Here is a 21,606-nt window from a genome sequence, read left to right as displayed (position 1 = left end):
TACCTACTCTTCTTCGTGGTCCTGTTCTAGGTTTACGTAATGGTGTAACTTTTACAAGCCTTGTCACAACTTCAGTTAATATCATGGTTCAGTAGAATAACTGTGCAGTGTGACTAATTATAAGCATCTGAATTAGGTGTAGATATGACTGTGTGGTAAGAAGTTTGCTTCTTGGCCACATGGTTTTGGGTTTAGTCCCACTGTGGCACCCTGAGCAAGTGTTTTCTACTATAGCCCTTATGACCAAAGTCTTGTGAGTGAATTTAGAAGACGATGATGATAACTGAAAGATATAAGGTGCGTTAAAAAAGTATTGAGACTTTTTCAGGAAAGACATTTATTAATTCCAAAGAAGTACAAAACTCTAATCCCATTCAAAGTAGGATCCTCTGATTTCAATGCACTTCTTGTAGTGCTCCAGCCTTATGGAAATCCTCCAAAGTGAAGGTGTCCAGGACCCTTGTTACAGACTCCTCTCCTTCATCTTCAACTTCAGGATCAAGCAAAAGTAACAGGGAACAACATCCTGACTGTAAGGAGGGTGAACGACGTTTTTGATATCTGTCTCTGTCAAGTAGTTGGTTACTAAAATGGAAATTGTGGACTAGTGCATTGCCCTGATGCAGGTGCCCTCACCTTTCATGATGAAATTGCTTTTTGAACTCCCTCAAAACTTCCACAAAGTACTCTTGGTTGTCCGTCTGGCCAGAGGGAACCTAGGGGATGTAGATGATACCCTTGATGTCAAAGAAGGGGATTATCATGATCTTCCAGATGGACTTGCTTTGCCTGATGGACTTTGCTTTGCCAATGAAAAATAGATACTTAGCTCATACATCTTAATTGATAAGCATTCCAGAGCATTTTATAAGTTTCAGAAGCATTTTTGTCCAGTTTAACTTTATTGCATAGCAAACTTCCAAATTGCTTTTAGATCCCTCAAAATCACTGGCCTTATGCTTAAATTAAAATTAATTATTACTAAGGAAAATTAAGCCCTCTGGAGTGAGGTGTTTCCTGTTAGTTCATGTAATATGTTATCTCAATTCTTTTTGGAGGATAGGTGACTTAATATATAGGATGAAATTGTCCAATTTGTCTTTTCGTTATTTAAGATAGTAGGATATTATCTCAAGAAAATTTAGCTGCTATTTCTTGGAGGTTGAACAACTGCACAAAGACCTTTCTTCATTGATTTGAAATAAATTTTTTAATTCACACAAGATCAATTTTGATTGAACAGACCATTGATGGAAGTCGTTCCAGTTATGACTATCTCATCTTTTTTGTATATGAGGAACTACATTATCCAGTATATTCTTTATTTAAGACAGTTGAGTATGATTTTGTTGAAGAGTTCGTTGCTATTTCCAATAGGTTGAATGACTATGTGAAAAGTCTCTTGTTGAACACAGAGACCAGTATTTTAAACGTTACATCTTTAAAGGGAAATTACTTTGAAACATTTTAACACGAGTCATTACCCTTGACTTGTTTTCTCAAAGCTAAGGTCTATGTATTTCTAAGAATTCCTAATTTCATTAGATCTTCCATCTCAGTTCAAGAACCATTCCTGCCACGCCCTTTTCATACTCAGATATACATATTACATTCCATAAGTTCATCAGATTCTTATAGCAATAATCAAATACTTCCTTACATACACACATAGAGGCTGTTGTAAAGGTACAATAAGCAAAGACAAAAAATAGTGCATCTGTTGGTCTGATGTAGTGGGTTGCTGAGTTGATCAGCAATGAGGTATGCAGTTAAGGCGGTGAGCTGGTAGAAACGTTAGCACGCCAGGCGACATGCGTAGCCACATTTCGTCTGCCGTTACATTCTGAGTTCAAATTCCGCCGAGGTCGACTTTGCCTTTCATCCTTCTGGGGTTGATAAATTAAGTACCAGTTATGCACTGGGGTCGATGTAATCGACTTAATCCGTTTGTCCCCTCTGTGGGTAGTAAAGAAATAGGTATGCAGTTAATTAATGAATTCATTCATTCAAAGAAAACAGTGCATCTGCAGGCCAGAAGTTGTAGTTTATTTGTGATTGAGTCTTTGCCAATCAGATAAATAGCTTTTTTTTTTAATGCATTTGTGGATGTTTTTTAGTGTCAAGCAGTGTTATCATCCCAAATGCAACTTTTGGAAAGAGTCAGCAACTAATGAGGGCTGAAGTAGCTTCCTGGGTCTGACACGTTTGTAGATACTCCCAGACTTGAGAGATTGATATAGTTGATGTCCAGCTTGGGCAGGTCTATAGGAAAATGTTGGCACAGTGGAAATTCCAAGAGGGACATTGTTCTAGACAGCTGCCACAATAAATACTTGGCAAACTGGTTATGGAATCTGAGATACGAGTAAGACTGATTAAAGATGAAATAGATATATGGAAGGTTTGGATTTGGATAGAGTATCCAGTTAGCTAGTTCAGAGGAGCAGAGGTGTCTTAGTAGCAGCTGAAGAGAGAGATTAAAACTTGTTTTGTGATGGAATGCTCACCAGTCAATGGAATGGTTTTCCTTTGGATAGTGTCTGTAACAGTAATAACACTACTCCATAGATGGGGAAAGTACTCTACCATGGGTCTTACCCGGAATTTATAGAAGGTTAGTAATTGAACAGCAATGGGGTATTTCTTGCCCTTAAAGAGGAATTCCAGCCATTATGATATGGTTTTAATAATAATAATAATAATGGCATTATTGTATACAGTGCTCAGGTGCACCACAACTTGTTAAAAGTGCGTATAAAGCATATGCAGTAATGTACAAATGTCTGGAAAGCGAACTGTGTATGAGTAATATACATGCTTGCGTGTGTATGGAGGGGAGAAAATCAGGTGTAGTGTTGGCGAATCTCAGGAAGCATGGAAGTTTTGAAGGATGCAGTGCTCCGACAACTAACAACTGATGCCGGCAGTTTGTTCTATGCTTCAGAGACTCTTAGCGTGAAAAAATGTTTCCAAAAGTCATGGGAGCTGTGCTGTTTTCTGACTTTGTAAACATGTCCACGAGTGTTAGACAGGTGGAGTTTGAAAAGGTGCTCAGAGTTATTGTTTTTAAGATGTTTAATAATTTTATGGCTGTCTGCCAAGTCAGCTGCCAGACGTCGGAGTTTCAATGTGTCCAGGCCCGGGGAAGTAAGGCGTTCAGAATGCCTGATGAAGGGTATTCTCTTGGTTGCACATCACTGAACGGCTTCCAGACGATTAATATCCTGAGCATGATAGGGGTTCCAGACCGGTGATGCAAATTCCCGGTGAGGTCATACCATAGCTATATAAAGCCGGAGAGCGGCTCACAAAGGACTTGGTGAGTGATGCCAAGACACCTTTAGCCTTTTTGGCAATTTTAGTGATGTGTTTTGTCCAACGCAAATCATGTTCACAAGATTTTTTGAGATTAGTGTTGTGGAGGGAGTAAGTAGATGCTGGGTTTTTCCTCCCAAAATGCATGGTTGTACATTTGTCCACAGCAGCTTGAGTTGCCAGTCCATGATCCACTGCTGCATTGTGTCCAGGTCTGATTGCAATAGAAATCTATAGTGTACAGGATCTGACCTCTTTATTTCGAGGTACAGCTTGATGTCATTTGCATATTTCAGCACTGTGGCATTCTTTAAGTTGGCATCTATGTCATTAACATATACAACAAATAAAAGGGGCCAAGAACAGATCCTTGTGGTACACCAGATGTCATCTCATAGGGTGAAGAGTGCTGTCCTAGAACTGTGACAACCTCTTTTCGGCCGATAATAAAGGACTTCAACTAGCTATAGAGATCGTTTCTTACACCCATCACAGAGAGTTTCACCATAAGTCTTTTGTTTGGCACAGAGTTAAAAGCCTTAGCAAAGTCCAGGTAAACAGCATCCACCCAGGATCCGCGATCAGTGATTTGGGTAATGTCCTCAAGAAACTCGATGAGTCGATTACAGCAGCTGGAGTTAGGAATAAAACCAACTTGTGATGGCTGGATGAGGCTGTGAGACTTCCAGAAGTTCCAGAGGGTTTCTCTGACACAGGATTCCATCAGTTTGGTGATGCAGCTAGTAAGACTAATGGAGTGATAGTTGACAGGCGATGTGCGGTCACCTTTTTTGAACAGAGGGATAACAATGGCAGTTTTCCACTGCTCTGGAGTAACACCATTGTCAAGACAGAATTGAAAGAATAGTGAAAGTTGGTTTAGAAGAAAGTACCCAGCGCATTTGAGAAGTAGGTATGTAACACCATTGAGACCAAGAGAGGCATAGTTACGTTTATTAATTTGGAATATCATATTCATGGATTTGGAATATTATATTCATGGATTTGTCATAAGGGATAGAGAGCCAAGCTTCTGTGGCGACTTTGAAGGGTTATTTGTATGTCATTCAAAGTTATAATACTATTTCTGCTTGCTGACAGACACACACAGTTTCTTCTCTTTCCTTCTATCTCAACAACCTCTGCGTTTCTTGAATTAGATTCTCAAGTTCTCTGTTCATGAAGGTAATGCAAATTTGCTATAAAGTATCTAAGATGTTGACAGTACCTGTATGTAGAATATCAAGGAAGAGTGAAGGGTGGTATTATATTCACAGAAGTGAGTATTGTTAGAGGTAACAATAGACAAGTTGTTAATGAATTGAAAGTTGATGATTAGCTTTAACATCTGTGTGGAAAACAACAAAAACTTAAAAAGATCCCTCATAAGGATACATTACAATAGTGCAGTCTGACAAGAATCACCCATTCTAAGAGCTGTGAGACATATAACCCACAGACTGGCAGATTAAGCATGTGATTCTCATGCCTGAAATAGTTAAAGGCTTTACTGATATCAAGTGCGATGACATTGTTTTTGTTGAATTTGTCAAAAGCAATAGATTTCTGTAGCATAACCTAAAAAAGATTGTAGATATGACTCTATGGATTCCCAACGAAGGAGACAGACTCCAGGTGTTTTGGAGGTGAATGTTTCTATCATTTTTGACATGTTGGAAGCGTATGGTGGTTATTGTCACAGAGTGTACATTGCACTATCATACTAAACTTCTTATTCTGCTAATAGCATTACTAAAAAAATATAATTAAACTTTGTTTCTGAGTGCGCGGCATTAAATTTGAAAACAAATTATGATCAGATTGCATCACGATGTTAAAACAACAGAATTATCATAAAGAAAATCAATTTACATTAATAGTTTTCCAGCAAGTTGGTTCTAAAATTTGGCACATGGCCAGCAATTTTGGGGGTGTCAGTAAGTCGGTTACATTGACTCCAGTAGTCAATTGGTACTTATTTTATTAACTCTGAAATGATGAAAGACAAAGTTGACCTCAGCTGAATTTGAATCCAGAACTTAAAGACAGACGAAATGCCATTAAGCATTTTGTCCTGCATGCTAATGATTCTGCCAACACACCACCTCACAGTTTTCCTGCAAATTAATAGACAACATAATAATCACAGAATGTGTGCTAGTGGACTGTCACATCTCTATTTAGTCATTCTTCCGTTATTATCACCGTGATCACCATGACTGACCAGGTTCTCAGATGTTGCTACACATCACTGGTCACAATGCGCTTCGCATTGTTTTAGCCTTCAAATGATGCCACCCCGCTGGCTAAGCGAGCAGGCCAACAGAAGAAAGAGTGAGAGAAAGTTGTGGTAAAAGAGTACAGCAGGGATCACCACCATCCCCTGCTGGAGCTTTAGCTGTTTTTGCTCAATAAACATACACAACGCCTGGTCTGGGAATCGAAACTGTGATCTTACAACCGCGAGTCCATTGCGCCTCCACACTTCCTCTATTATATCATCCATAAAGTGCCATTTCCTGATACAACTAGCTATGGATTGTGTGTTGTGCTATCTCAGAACAACTGTCACAATATTTAATGATTACATTATTGAGTGACTACATTATTTATGACAAATTTCCCATCCTTCAGAGAGCGCATCCAGAATATACATTCCAGGTTAGAAGTGAGAGCGATAAGTTGATAACTGACAGGATCCGAAACAGTGTTCTTCTTGGAATAGGTGCAATACACAGTAGTATACTTCCAAAGACTGGTATGAATTTCTGTAGAGAGGGAAAATTTTGTAGAATTTGTCAAGAATAGTGGCTTGTTCTGGATGGCACTATTTTGGGATAGAAAGGACATTGTCGGAATCAGCGGCTTTGATCAACTGGAATTGTTTTCACATTTGGTGAGTACTCATATGAAGAGATGATACTGGTGGAGAGGAAATGTATTTTGGAGGAATTTCAATGAATGTGCACATTGTTGGGTTAATAGCAAAACGGTCAGTGTATGTAAGAACTCTTTTTGCAGAACAGCCTAAAGTATGTACAATTATATACATTTTTATTTGTGTTTATTATCTTTTGTATAAAGATATATAAACTCTTCCATTGATATTTCTATAGTCATGGATATGTTGTAGCCAAATTTACAACATTGCAAAAGTTGGCAAAATAATTTTTAAATGATTTCCTAAAAGTAACACAAATGGTTAAATTTTAGAAATTTAAACATTGTTGGCCATTTATTTTAATCATTTCTGATTTATTTATCATAGAATGATATACAAAGGCATTCATTACATAGGAGATTATGTCTTCTAAGTAATGGCCTTTAGTATAGAAAACTCATCTTAATAACTAAATTCCTAATACAAGGCAGAGTAGGGAGAACTCTTCATTACCTTTCTTGTGCCTGTGGCATGACAAAATGTATCTGGTCTACAGTGTAGTATGGAAAGAGCATTCAGTAAAAACCATACAGGAAACATGACAAATACAACTGATGATGATAATGTTATCAAAAAATTAGAAGCATCAATTAATAAAAAAGAATAATTTTTTTTATTCATACAAGGGTCATTTTCTACACAAATTTTATTGTCCACCTTGATGTTGCTATGTCATTACCTTTAACAGTTATTTGAGAAACATTTGCTATTTACGTGCTATAAAGGCAGAAGTAAATCTACCTTGGCTGTTTCGCTTATTTTTTTGTATGTTTTACTACATAAATGTCGCCAACTATCTACCTTGAGTAATTACTAACGGTATGTGCCTGGTATTAAGTTATATATGTTGCCTTTCGATTTTCCTGTGACGGCATATTGGTAAAATCGATAGAACGCCGGTCGGAAGTTCCTGCTAATATTTAGTTACAGCTCTGTACGTTTTGAGTTCAAATCCTGCCACCGTTAACCTTCTTTGCATTAAATTCATTAAAGAAGTTGTCAACCACTGAAGTCAATTTATAATTTTGTAATGCAATGGAGTTGCGAATAGAATCATAAAAAAAAAAAAAAGAAATGTGACTCGGTTTAAGAGACTAACTGTGTCTGCATAACATCGGTCAAATCTCTGTTCTGCACAATATTTTTAACAGGGTTTGACATGGAGGAATAAGTAAGCGTCCAACGACCCGGAAAAAATTTTGAGTAAATCATTGTTGCAAAGTATAAAGTCTAGCTCTTTTACTATCTATACCAACTCGACTGCCCAAATTTTATATCAATATTTACAAATTCCTAACTTATATTTCTTCTAAAAATCATCCCAACTGTATAAGAATTGAATAGTAATCGCTTGTAAATTCGGACAAAAGATTTCGAGGTTTATTGCTTCTCTCGCGGCTAAGTTCACCTTCGGTCAGCTGAGTGGTTTAATTTCATACATTCCCCCCACTCTCCCACACTGAGACACTGTTTTTAATTTTATCCAATAGAAATTGAGAATGGCCGTTACTGCATTATTGTTCCGATACCACTATGGCAGCTCGGTCTGCTTTCGGCAGTGTTATAGTGTAACTTTTTAACTGCGCATTGGTAAATGGATATACCTAAAGCCGTTACAATGGATTCCCCATCTTCTCCCGTCGATCCTGATATTTTCCAGGCGATGCAAAATGTCGACGTGAATTGTTTATCTCGCATGAGCGAGTCAAAGTTAAGACCCGTGTTGCCGGCTCTTGTCCGCATGGCGCTCTGTAAATCTGTCGATACGAGCGAAGCTTGGGCAACCTCGCGTAAAACAGTTCTCAATATTCTCTCGAATTTCGATGTAGTTAACGGACTTGTAGCCCTCTTATCTATCGATTTCCATTCGCTTGAACAAGACGTGAAAAAAGAACAAAATCTTCGGTGAGTTGATCTAACATAAAGGAAAAAAAAAAAAAAAAGGCAATGTGGTTGAATACAAAAACCGGAACTAGTTTCCCTTGTTATTACATGCTTATTGATGAAACATGATCGTATTTTTTGATTTTTACCCACCAGATACAAAATATTCTTATATAATCAACACGATATTGCCACGACTTTTAACTGACTTTTAATGTGGTAACCAAAAATACTGGATGAATACGGGATCGAACCTGTCTTCATATTCCAATATCAAGTTTTTATTTACTTATTAAAGATAGCTCTGATGTAATATTGATTTTATTATAAACATATCTGAAGTTTTAATTTGATGCTCTAACTTGGCACAAAAGTGTAATATTTATAATGTTTGCAGAATTAATAAGTTCTTGTGTCGTAGAAAGAGCTGAATTTTTACCTTTTCGGGTCTTTCACTGATCACTAGATTTTTTTTATTGCCCCCCCCCCCCTCTACACATACATACACTCCTATGTAATAGATACGATGGATTAAAATCCTTCGCACCGACTTTTGTTTACTTTTTTTTTGTCCATATGAGTATATAAACTACGCTAAATCTATAACTATTTACCTAAACCAAAGAAAAAAAAAAAACTGTCAACTGGGGTTGTACCTGTGTAAAGTGTCTTATATACTACACTATCAGGTCTGTTGACACTTGTTGATGTATACTAAACATTGTCCAAAACCCCTTAAATATACACTGACTATTTCGGCAGTATTTTATTAGACTTGAATTTGTTGTCCCTATTTTAAAAAATCTCAGCGAAATTTTTGCCTGAGTTAAGCCAAACCTAAAACTAACTTCCTAGTAAATTCATTCTGTTATTGTTTATTAGCTTTCCGCTCAATCTATCCATTTTTAGTTGGATATTGTTTAGCAGCTTTCGTCTTAACTTATTTAGTTTCAATTATTTTGTTATCCTAACTTCATTGTATAAACAAACATTTTGTTTATAGAGATTGTTTCATTGGTTAAAGTAATTTATCTTCAAAACGTTTTGATTTTTTTTGTAATTCAATATCATTGCAATCCTAATTTGAATTAACGTTGTAAATTTGCCTGCAAGCCACTCTTATGCGTTGCATACTTGACCTGTCAGAAATAGCAGATAAATTACTCTCCAAACACACTGAACTGTCTTAAAAAAAAAAGGAAAGACACATTAGATTAATGTAGCCCTAGAGAAGCCTATATTGGCAGAAAAGATAGGTTGATTATAACTGCAATGCTTTTCATCATAGATCTGCTTGGCCAGACTTGACCTAGGGTTAAACAATAATTCTCTGGTCTTTTAGAGATACTTTTAGGCAATCTTTCGATTTATCTTCTCTTCCTACAGCAAGCTTTCCCTAACAGAGTTTGCTGCAGATTAGCTGCTTGAGATCCAGATCCAGCATACTAGTGGTACTCTCCTGCAGTCTGTCTATGGCAGTGTTAGCTTTGGAGATCCTGCTGTTGACCTCTTCCTTAAGATTTGCTGCCCTTGAGAGTGGACCTGTCAACTATCTGTGGTAACCAGTGGTAGATAACTTGTCTAGTAGGACCCCTCAAAAGGTGCAATCTCTTCTTGACACCACATATCTACTGGAAAGGAAGATTCATTCCTCCCTGTATACTGTAACCTCTCACAGGTGCTGTGTTGTGATCCCTGGCAAAAGTTCTTTAGATTCAGGTTGATTTTGATCCAGTAAACCTATGATCAAAAGTATTTTATCATCATCATCATTTAACGTGTACCTTTCATGTTGGCATGGGTTGCATGGTTTGACAGAGGCTGGTAAGCCAGAGGACTGCACCAGAACCCACTGTCTGTTTTGGCATGGTTTTTATGGCTGCATGCCCTTCCTAATGCCAACCACTTTACAATGTTGACTGGGTGTCTTTTGCATCGCACCAGCGCTGGCGAGGTCTGCATTTCAGTTTTTCTTTTCAGACATTGTGTATATAAATTACATTACTCAATGTATCCTTCCTTTTCAAAGTATTAGGGTGTAATAGAAATGATATTTGACTGCTATTTCTAGAAGGTTGAATAACCACACAGATTTCTCTTGGTTGAAATTGAAAGCAATCACATGAATTATTTGATTTTTGTTGGTAGCTATTGAATGTTTAGATATAGAACTACGTTAGGTTGTGGATTACGTGAAAAAAAAGTGTCAGCGTAGATAAATGTATTGTTGAGGTGTGTATGATGGTTCTGTAAGTTGGCTCCTGTTGTGACTGTCTCAGTTTGGCAGTTTGCTGCCAGGGATTTGAAAAGGAGACATTTTACTGAAAATGAAACTTACTGTATTTATTGTATTTTAGTTGTACTGTTGTGACATGACAAACTGGACATCAAGATTTATTTATGCCACATTCCAGACAATGGCATCTATTAATTCCTTCCACTCATAAAGTTTTTTTTTTTATTTATCATCATCATCATCATCATCATTGTTTAACATCCGTTTTCCATGCTAGCATGGGTTGGACGGTTCAACTGGGGTCTGGGAAGCCAGTAGGCTGCACCAGGCCCAATCTGATCTGGCAGTGTTTCTACAGCTGGATGCCCTTCCTAATGCCAACCACTCCATGAGTGTAGTGGGTGATTTTTACGTGCCACCTGCACAGGTGCCAGACGAGGCTGGCAAACGGCCACAATCAGATGGTGCTTTTTACGTGCCACCGGCACGGGGGCCAGACAAGGCTGGCAATGGCCACAATCGGATGGTGCTTTTTACGTGCCACCGGCCAGTCGGGGCGGCGCTGGCAACAGCCACGTTCGGATGGTTCTCTTATGTGCCACCGGCACTGGTATCACAGCTACAATTTCCATTGATGTTGAAACATTTTAATGGTTAGAATCTTTTTCTTTCCCTACCACAATCTGTAGAAAAAACTACTAGTAAGAATTGTCAACCATCTCCATCTACTAAGGAGAGAGGCCTTTAATCTTTTGCTTGTTCTGTGTATCACATGTAATACATAGACATATTACCCAGCCTTCTATGCATCATATATAATCCACATTCCCATTTTTTTTTCTACCACATGAACAGTGGTTCTCACCCAGGGTTCATTTAAGATTTTTGGAGGTCCATGCAAGAAAATAGTAAATTAGGGATCCCACATCAGTATTTTAAGAGCCCCTGAAAAAAATTTGGTTTAGATGTATGTATTGATATGTATTGCAAGAAACAGCTAGGTTTCTTTCTGTAAAATTTTACATAGTTTAACCTGCACAAGTTAATGTGTGAAATATGAAATAGGAATTTTGAAAGAAGTATTTATAAAACTAGTTTTTAAACAATGAGAGGTTATGGGAGTTCACCTGAATAAAATAGTAATCAAAAGGGTCCGTAGGTAAAAAATGGTCGAGAACCCTTGCACTAGAATAACTTGGGACTTATGAAAGGAAGGCTTTTACTATTCAGAATGTATGAAGCAAAGACTAACTAAAAGTCAGAAAACAAACATGGACATATACACCAAACTTATGAAAATGCTTTGGACAGGCAAAGAGTTAAATGTATGTTCGACCTTCAATAGCAACAATATATTCTTTAGCCATATCTCAGTTTGAAAACAATTGAGAATTTTGTTGAGTTGAGTAAAATAATTTTTTCACAATTAAACTGTTTAGAATATAACTGAATGAATTTTTCATTTCATGAAATTATGATGGAAGGTTTTTATTAAGCAAAAAGCACTTCAAAACAGGACGTTTTGTATCATAGAACTAGGTGCAATCTCAGACAGGTTGGTTTTAAAAAAGATTAACCCTTTAGAATTTAAACTGGCTGTATAAGACCCAAATATTCTACCTGTTTTATGTGCAATCTGGCCTGTCACACCTATCCTACTATGTCATTCTAAAAATGTACTATCACATCTTTGAAATCTTGAAGCTACATGATAATGTAACATTAATTAAAAACCATGTAAATAAATAAGCAATACGTTTGACAATGAAATCTGAGTGCTAAAGGTTTAAATCATATTGTGCCATCTTAAACAAAAACACATTGGATTCTGACATCCTAAATATACTGTCTGGAAATAAAATGAGATGGTCATGACTAGGAAACCTTTTATAACAGTTCAGTTCAATCAGTGCTAATAGCTGTAGCTAAGCAACAATAACAACTGAGACAGAGATTATGTATTATATAGAAAATTACTGCTATGTTCAGTCCCACTGCATGGCACCTTGGGCAAGTGTCTTCTACTATAGCCTCGGGCCGACCAAAGCCTTGTGAGTGGATTTGGTAGATGGAAACTGAAAGAAGCCCGTCGTATATATGTATATATATATATATATATATATATATATATATATATATATATATATATATGCGTGTTTGTGTGTCTGTGTTTGTCCCCCTAGCATTGCTTGACAACCGATACTGGTGTGTTTATGTCCCCGTTACTTAGCGGTTCGGCAAAAGAGACCGTTAGAATAAGTACTGGGCTTACAAAAGAATAAGTCCCGGGGTCAAGTGGCCCGATTAAAGGCGGTGCTCCAGCATGGCCGCAGTCAAATGACTGAAACAAGTAAAAGAGTAAAAGAGTATGATTATTGTTATTATTGCTGTGTGTTTATCAAATGTAAGGAATTGGCTGGTACCTAACATTGCTGTTATTTACTAAAACTCCTACTAAACCCAGAATATATTTTTTACTGACTTTTCTTTCCCTCCTGGTTATTATAATGAGGAGTCAGTGTTTCAGTCCCCAGTTGAAGAGATTGCAATCTTTCATTTCCTTTCTCCTGAAAGTCTCACTCTTTCTTGTTTTTTTTTCTTCGATAATCAAACTCATTAATGTTAGCTTTATTTGGAATATTTAATGATTTCCACTAATGTATCATAATTAAGCATATTAAATTGTCATCATCATAAATTGTTTTTTTTTTATTTGTTGCTTTCTTTTGGCTAAACAGATAGCTAACTATTGCATAATCACTCAAATCAACCCTAGTATATCACAGCTACCTATTTTATTAATACCTCCAATTTCAAATTTGGAGTTGCTTTTTGCCGTTATTTAAAATTGGAATATTTAGGAAAGAATCTCAATACTACAAAGCATTTAGGGCAACACTTTACCACTTGTACCAATGAGAAAGCCTCGGTGTGGTCACTTAACCCAGCAACCAAATCTTCCTCAAACCAATCCCAGATAAATTATGCCCCCAAAAATGCAAAAAAAAAAAATACATACATATAGGCACAGGAGTGGCTGTGTGATAAGTAGCTTGCTTACCAATCACATGGTTCCAGGTTCAGTCCCACTGTGTGGCACCTTGGGCAAGTGTCTTCTACTATAGCCTCGGGCCGACCAAAGCCTTGTGAGTGGATTTGGTAGACGGAAACTGAAAGAAGCCTGTCGTATATATGTATATATATGTGTGTGTGTTTGTGTGTCTGTGTTTGCCCCCCCCTCATCGTCTGACAACTGATGCTGGTGTGTTTACGTCCCCATAACTTAGCGGTTCGGCAAAAGACACCGATAGAATAAGTACTAGGTTTACAAAGAATAAGTCCTGGGGGCGATTTCCTTGACTAAAGGCGGTGCTCCAGCATGGCCGCAGTCAAATGACTGAAACAAGTAAAAGAGTAAAAGAGATACACAGTCATGGTTATGTGGTAATGAAGTTTGTTTCACAACCATGATATTTTAGGTCCCACTGTGCAACACGTTGAGCTGACCAATAACTTGTAAGTGAATATAGCAGAATGAAACTATAGAAAGCTCATTTGACCCCATCATCACTCAGCAACCAGAATTAGGGTGTTTATGTCCCTGTAACAATCCAAAAAAGAAGAAATTTGGGTTGAATTCTGGTTTAAGCACCGCATAAAACCCCTAGACTTTTTTTATTTTTTGGAATTTTCAGAAAATTTTTGTAAATTTGTGTTCTACACATGGGAATTCATACAATTACGCAAAAACCAAAAAGAAAAATTAAGTGCGTGATTTAAGTGTTATTTGGCTGTTATTTTTAGCACATTTCATACCCCACTTCATTTCTTTGTCACGCTGATGTATTGATGTTTTTCAATATCTTTCTCCCCATAAATGCATTTAATGGTCTGTTGCTGGAATTTAAGCAAAAAATTTATACTGTCCATATTTCAAATTCTGATTTTTAAAAAAATTCAAAAAATTTTCGAAAAAACTTTCTTTTTACATAATTGTATGTGTAGAACATATGCACAAACATTTTCTCAAAATTAAAGTAATGAGGGGTTTATATGGGGTGCTTCAGGCAGAATTCTGTGAAGATCTGTGCTTTTTAATCTCTTCTTGTTTACTAATACTTATCAACTATTAAACTGAATGCAGAAGTTCTTAGTTTATTCTTAAAACATTTTTTTTTTCCTTTTTGTTTAGGGAAAAGATTGGATCTAACCAGTCAGAAAGTGCTTTGATCTCTCAGTTAGAACAAGGCCTGTCTCTGGAATTTGAAAGAAGTGACTGTGCACATAGAATCCGTTTGGTGCTGAGCGAGATATTCTTCATAATTGGCCAGGTAAAAAAAAATTAATAAGTGCATCATTTTCCTATGTAATTATTGTCTTAATAATCTGATTAATTGCAAGAAAGGATTCTTGTTTTTCCCTCTGTTGTTCAGTACCTGATCATAATGTTTTTTTCTGTTCTTCATTATTACCATTCCAAGTTATTATTTTCCCTCTATTGCAGTACTACCTGTTAATAATCTTTTTAATGATGAGCCAATTATTTATTGCTAAATTTTATTGCAGATCAAAGAAAGTAAAGATTTCTATGTAAAAAGCTCAGAATTATTTGAATGTGAAATATACCTTGAAGATATTTCTGATGTCCTCTGTATTGCTCAAGCAGGTAATTTCTAAATTCTTCAAGCAAAACTATCCTGTACAAAACTATTTATTTCAACAGATTGGTGTAATGTACTGTCATCATCTGTATGTTTTTCTTATATTTTGCTAAATATATAGTGAGAAAACATGATTATATATGAAGGATGAATAGAGATAACTTGAATGGTCTAAAAAAAAAATAGTCTTGAAGATTGTTTCTTATCACTGGGATAGAGCTAATGTCTACAATGAAATACAGAATAGGAGAGAGAGAGAGTGAGAGTAGTGAGTGTGAGAATGTAGACAATAGAAATGGATAAAAAGGGAGGATGATAAATCTCCATCTGATCTATTCCTTAGTTTTAAGAAGACCGATATTTGGTAAATGTTACTACTCATCTAACCCATGCCAGCATATAAAATAGACATACAATAATGAGGAGGGGGCAATGATGGTCAAAGCAATAGCAATAGCAACAATGATGACAACAGTGATGATCATGATGATAATCATCATCATCATTATCATCATCATCATGTAATTTACTAATAAAGCTCTGGGCACAGTACTATTTCAGTTGCAAAAATACTGGAGCTCATTGTAGAGGGATAAATAAATTTTCTACTTACATATGCAATAGCCACGCCACAAATCACCTTCATTTGCTGCAGGTATCACCTCTATAAGAGTTAAGCAACTATCACACTCTGACCACCTTTTCCACTTTTGCTGTGGCCACCATCAGAATCTACAGGCATACAGAAATAGACTGGACAGTGAAGAGCGTGACATATCCATACTGTAGTCCATACAGTTTTCAACTGTATTTTGGAGTTTGCAGTATGGCCCTTAGCTTTGCAGATCTTTAACTGGGAAAAAAACCCCAGATCTGTGTGCTGTGCCTAGTCATTTGGCATGGACATAGGATTACTTGGTTAAAACTGATTTGGGACTACCGGGTCGTCTGCTGCTGGAGAGGACCGACCAGGTAAAAGACCTGGGTATCTTGGTGGATTCTTCCTTTTCGCCTTCGGCCCAGTGCGTCCATGCTGCCAACAAAGCACGCGGAGTTCTGTTTTTGATTCGATGGTCATTCGGAATGCTCACAGCAGCCATATTCCTACCGCTCTATGTTATGCTGGTGAGACCCATATTGGAGTACGGGATTCAAGCCTCTTCTCCTTATCTCCTCAAAGACATACATCATCTTGAAAGTCCAGAAGCTGGCTACCTGCATGGTTCTTAGTCTCAAGCATTTGTCTTATGAAGAAAGGCTGAAGACACTCAACCTTTATTCTCTAGAAAAACGACAACGCCGTGGTGATCTCATTCTCGCTCACTACATCATAAGCGGAAAGTGTAACCTCTCGAAAGAGCTGTTCTTCACTCCTGCTCCAGAGCGTCGGCTGCAGGGTCACTCCAAAAAGCTCTATCTGCGACGATTCCATCTCAATTGAAGGAGAGGGGCTTTCTCTGTCCGGGTTGCGGATCTGTAGAATAAGCTGCCGGACGAGATAGTGAAGATGCCGATGACTGCTCGGTTCGAAGTCGCTCTTGACCAGAAATGGCCTGAACTCTTTGCATGAACACCCTCCCTGTACATAACTCCATGTCCCCCCTACATGGCCTTGCTTTTTGCTTTTTGAGCCAAAAAATTAACTTAACTTAACTAACAAAAATGTCATGTCATTTCAGATCTCTTTGATAACAAATACATTCTGTGTTAATCACCCATTGGAAATCCTTTCAGTCTCTATTTTGAGGAATAGAAGAATAGGCAATCCTTACATGAAACAAATAGACTAACTATTCTGTTTACCTACTTAAATGACACACTTCTCTGATTCATTCTACTTCAATTATTTTTCTATTCCAGAACTTCCATCTCTTCTACCTATCGTTTCCTTATCTAATGCTCTCTTGAGTGTCAAAAATGGTTCGTGGCTTCTTTGCAGACTTGTAGCAAATTCTCCTGATTGCTTCCATGAAGGTTTGTCACTTTTCATTGGTTATATCTCTTAACAAAACACTTAATTTTGTGCACCAGCTGCTTTTGTTTTATTTAATTTGAAAGGAAAAAAAAATTAATATTGTCACTGATTTTAATTGCATATATACAGTAATACCTCATTTTATGAGGAACCGCTTTACAAGACCCTAGGTTTACAAATTTTACTTTTCAAGCAGAAGATTCAAATTTTGAATGAAGTGCAAAAGTTTCTACTACCATAACAAATGCTTCTGCATATTACCACGAAATTCATAGATAGCGAAAATAAAAGCGTCTAAGCAAACAACTCTAGATTTGTCTTTTAAAAAGAAATGTATAAGTCCATCTATGAGTGCTTGTGAGTCAGCTATTGTATCTACAAGTGATGGTGTGAGCAAATCTAATGTGAGTGAAAGTGATTCAGAAAATGATTATAATAATAATATTTTTTTAATTATGGCCGTAGTCAGTACCGCATCACTGGCCATCGTGCTGTGGGCACATAACAAACACCATCCGGTCGTGGCCGTTCGCCAGCCTCATCTAGCACCTGTGTCGGTGGCACATAAAAAGTAGTCAGTACCGCTTGTGGTACCAGTGCCGGTGGCACACAAGAATCCATCCGAACATGGCCGTAGTCAGTACCGCATCACAGGCCATCGTGCTGTGGGCACATAACAAACACCATCCGGTCATGGCCGTTCGCCAGCCTCATCTAGCACCTGTGTCGGTGGCACATAAAAACACCATCCGAAGACCCGGCAAGACTAGTCAGGCCATAAACCATGGCCCCTACCTGGGACGTAGTCAGTCCACCTGTGCATACCTTCCTCCTTGTGATACTTGTGAAGGCCTGTTGAGGCAAGTGAAAATCAAAATCAAAATCAAAATCAAATCAAAACAAATCAAAATAGATGAACATCAATGGAATTTGTATCCTTGTGGTACCAGTGCCGGTGGCACACAAGAGAAAACCATCCGAAAGTGGCCGTAGCCAGTACCGCATCGACTGGCCTCCGTGCTGTGGGCACATGACAAACACCATCCGATCGTGGCCGTTCGCCAGCCTCATCTAGCACCTGTGTCGGTGGCACATAAAAACACCATCCGAAGACCCGGCAAGACTAGTCAGGCCATAACCCATGGCCCCTACCTGGGACGTAGTCAGTCCACCTGTGCATACCTTCCTTCTTGTGACACTTGTGAAGACCTGTTGAGGCAAGTGAAAATCAAAATCAAAATCAAAATCAAAACAAATCAAAATAGATGAACATCAATGGAATCTGTATCTTTGTGGTACCAGTGCCGGTGACACACACTTTGTGGTACCAGTGCCGGTGGCACACATGAGAACCATCCGAACGTGGCCGTAGCCAGTTCCGCATCGACCGGCCTCCGTGCTGTGGGCACGTAACAAACACCATCCGATCATGGCCGTTCGCCAGCCTCATCTGGCACCTGTGTCGGTGGCACATAAAAACACCTTCCGAAGACCCGGCAAGACTAGTCAGTCCACCTGTGCATACCTTCCTTCTTGTGACACTTGTGAAGACCGGTTGAGGCAAGTGAAAATCAAAATCAAATCAAATCAAATCAAAATAGACAAAATAGATGAACATCAATGGAATTTGTATCTTGTGGTACCAGTGCCTGTGGTACCAGTGCCTGTGGTACCAGTGCCTGTGGCACACAAGAAATCCATCAGTGCTGTAGTCAGTGCGGTGGGCACATGACAAACACCATCCGATCGTGGCCGTTCGCCAGCCTCATCTAGCACCTGTGTCGGTGGCACATAAAAACACCATCCGAAGACCCGGCAAGACTAGTCAGGCCATAACCCATGGCCCCTACCTGGGACGTAGTCAGTCCACCTGTGCATACCTTCCTTCTTGTGACACTTGTGAGGCAAGTGAAAATCAAATCAAAACAAATCAAAATAGATGAACATCAATGGAATTTGTATCTTTGTGGTACCAGTGCCGGTGGCACACAAGAGAAAACCATCCGAACGTGGCCGTAGCCAGTACCGCATCGACTGGCCTCCGTGCTGTGGGCACGTAACAAGCACCATCCGATCGTGGCCGTTTGCCAGCCTCATCTGGCACCTGTGTCGGTGGCACATAAAAACACCATCCGAGCGTGGCCGTCTGCCAGCCTCGTCTGGCACCTGTGTCGGTGGCACATAAAAAACACCATCCGAGCGTGGCCGTTTGCCAGCCTCGTCTGGCACCTGTGTCGGTGGCACATAAAATCACCCACTACACTCTCGGAGTGGTTGGCGTTAGGAAGGGCATCCAGCTGTAGAAACACTGCCAGATCTGACTGGACTGGTGCAGCTTTCGGGCTCCCCAGACCCCAGTTGAACCGTCCAACCCATGCTAGCATGGAAAGCGGACGTTAAATGATGATGATGATGATGATGATGATGAAATGGTCCTGACATTCTTTTTACTTTTACATAGCATATCTTTTGCATTCTACTGTTGTTTTATTGCCATTTATTTATGAGTATTATAAAATTCATAGGTAAAAGATTTTTCTGGGAACAAATTATGATTTATAACATTACTACTATGGGAAATTATTCCTCTGCCTTACAAGTTTTCACTTTATGAGCGGTCGCTAGGAACAAATTAATTCGTAAATCCAGGCATTACTGTATATATATATATATATATATATATAATTTATCTGTAAAATATATTTTAGAAATGTATTGGTTCTGAATTTAAGGTACAGGACTATCAACCAAATGATAATAAATTCAAATTTACTACAAATATTGTGATCTGTCCATGATCTGTTTAGTTAAAATAAAAATAATTAAAAAATCTGTGAGTGAAACTGAAGAGATCTGGAACATCTTCTGGCCTAAGTATGATGGACTGACAAAATTTTATTTCTATATTTATGACTGAATACTCAGTGAAAAGAAGGGCATCCATCTGTAAAAACAACTATTCCAGTAATATATATATATATATATACAAATGTTAAAATTTTCAGAAAACTACCCTGTTTGCTAGCATGAAAAAATGGATGCAAAAAAATGGAAACATTAACAGAAATAAGCAGGATTTTCTTGTTAAGTGGATGTTTTTTTAATCCACAAAATCTGCCACAGACACACATCAGCATTCATATATGTACTATACGTCTCCTTTTCAGTATGTAAACATCTGGTATCCCATGGTGATAAAGTCGATGAAGATTCAATTGCTGGCCAAAGGCGAATGACAACGCTGCAGATATTATGTGCTATGAATCCATCTGAAACGTTAACTGTGCGGTCACTATGTGTAAGTATCAGTAGTTTGGTGTTTATTCTTCCCTGTTCTTTATTTCCCCTGATTATATAACAATGAACTCTGCTTGCGAAGACCTGTTGAGGCAAGTGAAATCAAAATCAATTCGATGACTGGCATCTGTGCTAGCAGGGTGCAAAGAGCACCATACGAGTGTGATCGTTGACAGAGCAGCTATTCAAGTATGATCGTTACCAGCGTCGCCTTACTGGCACTCATGCCTGTGCTAGTTGGGTGCCAAGTGCACCATCCAAGCATGATCATTGCCAGAGCAGCCAACTGGCTTCCGTACCCATGGCACGTACAAGGGCACCATTCGAGCATGATCGTTACCAACGTCGCATCACTGGCACCTGTGCTGGTGGCACGTGTAAAAAGATTCGAGCGAGGTCATTGCCAGTACCGCTTGACTGGCCCCCATGCCGGTGGCACGTAAAAAGTACCCACTACACTCTTGGAGTGGTTGGCGTTAGGAAGGGCATCCAGCTGTAGAAACTCTGGCCAGATCAAGATTGGAACCTGGTGCAGCCATCTGGCTCGCCAGCCCTCAGTCAAAATCGTCCAACCCATGCTAGCATGGAAAGCGGACGTTAAACGTTGATGATGAACCTGTCAGTATCTAGTGATGACAAAGAACTTACAACATGTGTATAACTGGCACCCTGTTGATTATGACAATGAGATTTCCCGTTGATCCGATCAATGGATCAGCCTGCTCATGAAATGAATGCGCAAGTGACTGAGCACTCCGCAAACAAGTGTACTTTTAACATTGTTCTCAGGGTAGTTTAGTGTGACACAGATTGTGACAAGACTGGCCCTTTTGAAAAACACTGGTACTTCTTGTTTTGCCAGCTGTGTTGACTGGAGCAATGAGAAATAAAGGTCTTGCTCAAGGACACAATGTGCTGCTGGGTATTGAACTCACATCCTGACAACTGTGAACGCAATACCCAAACCACTAAGCCCTGCACCTTTGCAACATGTGTAGAATATATGTGAAATATGAACACACACACACACACACACACACACACAGACAGAGTTGCAGGTATGGCTTGTGTGGTTACAAAGCTTTCTTCCTAACCATGTGGTCTTGGGTTCAGTCTCAGTGCATTTTATTTTGGACAAGTATCTTCTACTAATGTAGTCTCCGACTGACCAAAGCCTTGTGAGAGGATTTTGTTGATGGAAACTGAAAGAAGCCCATTGTTTGTGTGTGTATATATATATATGTATAGGTATATATACATACATATATATGATTTAAAATTGAATAAGGGTAGAAAT

General features: G+C 38.5%; 1 protein-coding gene and 1 long non-coding RNA gene across 2 annotated transcripts in view; one reads left to right on the top strand and one right to left on the bottom strand.

Annotated features, from left to right (window-relative positions):
• LOC118763983 overlaps window positions 1-10,788 on the bottom strand; it is a 29,424-nt gene extending 18,636 nt beyond the window's left edge. The window contains exon 1 of the long non-coding RNA XR_004999753.1: window positions 10,733-10,788. This is a non-coding gene — a long non-coding RNA (uncharacterized LOC118763983). The remainder of the gene's footprint in view (window positions 1-10,732) is intronic.
• LOC115213359 (integrator complex subunit 2-like) overlaps window positions 7,756-21,606 on the top strand; it is a 54,922-nt gene continuing 41,071 nt past the window's right edge. Inside the window, exons 1-5 of the mRNA XM_029782301.2 lie at window positions 7,756-8,161; window positions 14,569-14,707; window positions 14,943-15,042; window positions 16,898-17,011; window positions 20,180-20,310. Coding sequence (XP_029638161.1) covers window positions 7,851-8,161; window positions 14,569-14,707; window positions 14,943-15,042; window positions 16,898-17,011; window positions 20,180-20,310 — 795 coding nt within the window. The 5' untranslated portion in view covers window positions 7,756-7,850. The remainder of the gene's footprint in view (window positions 8,162-14,568; window positions 14,708-14,942; window positions 15,043-16,897; window positions 17,012-20,179; window positions 20,311-21,606) is intronic.

This window comes from Octopus sinensis, linkage group LG6, assembly GCF_006345805.1.
Source record: "Octopus sinensis linkage group LG6, ASM634580v1, whole genome shotgun sequence".
NCBI classification, from domain to species: domain Eukaryota; kingdom Metazoa; phylum Mollusca; class Cephalopoda; order Octopoda; family Octopodidae; genus Octopus; species Octopus sinensis.
This window is presented reverse-complemented; position numbering and strand designations above follow the sequence as displayed.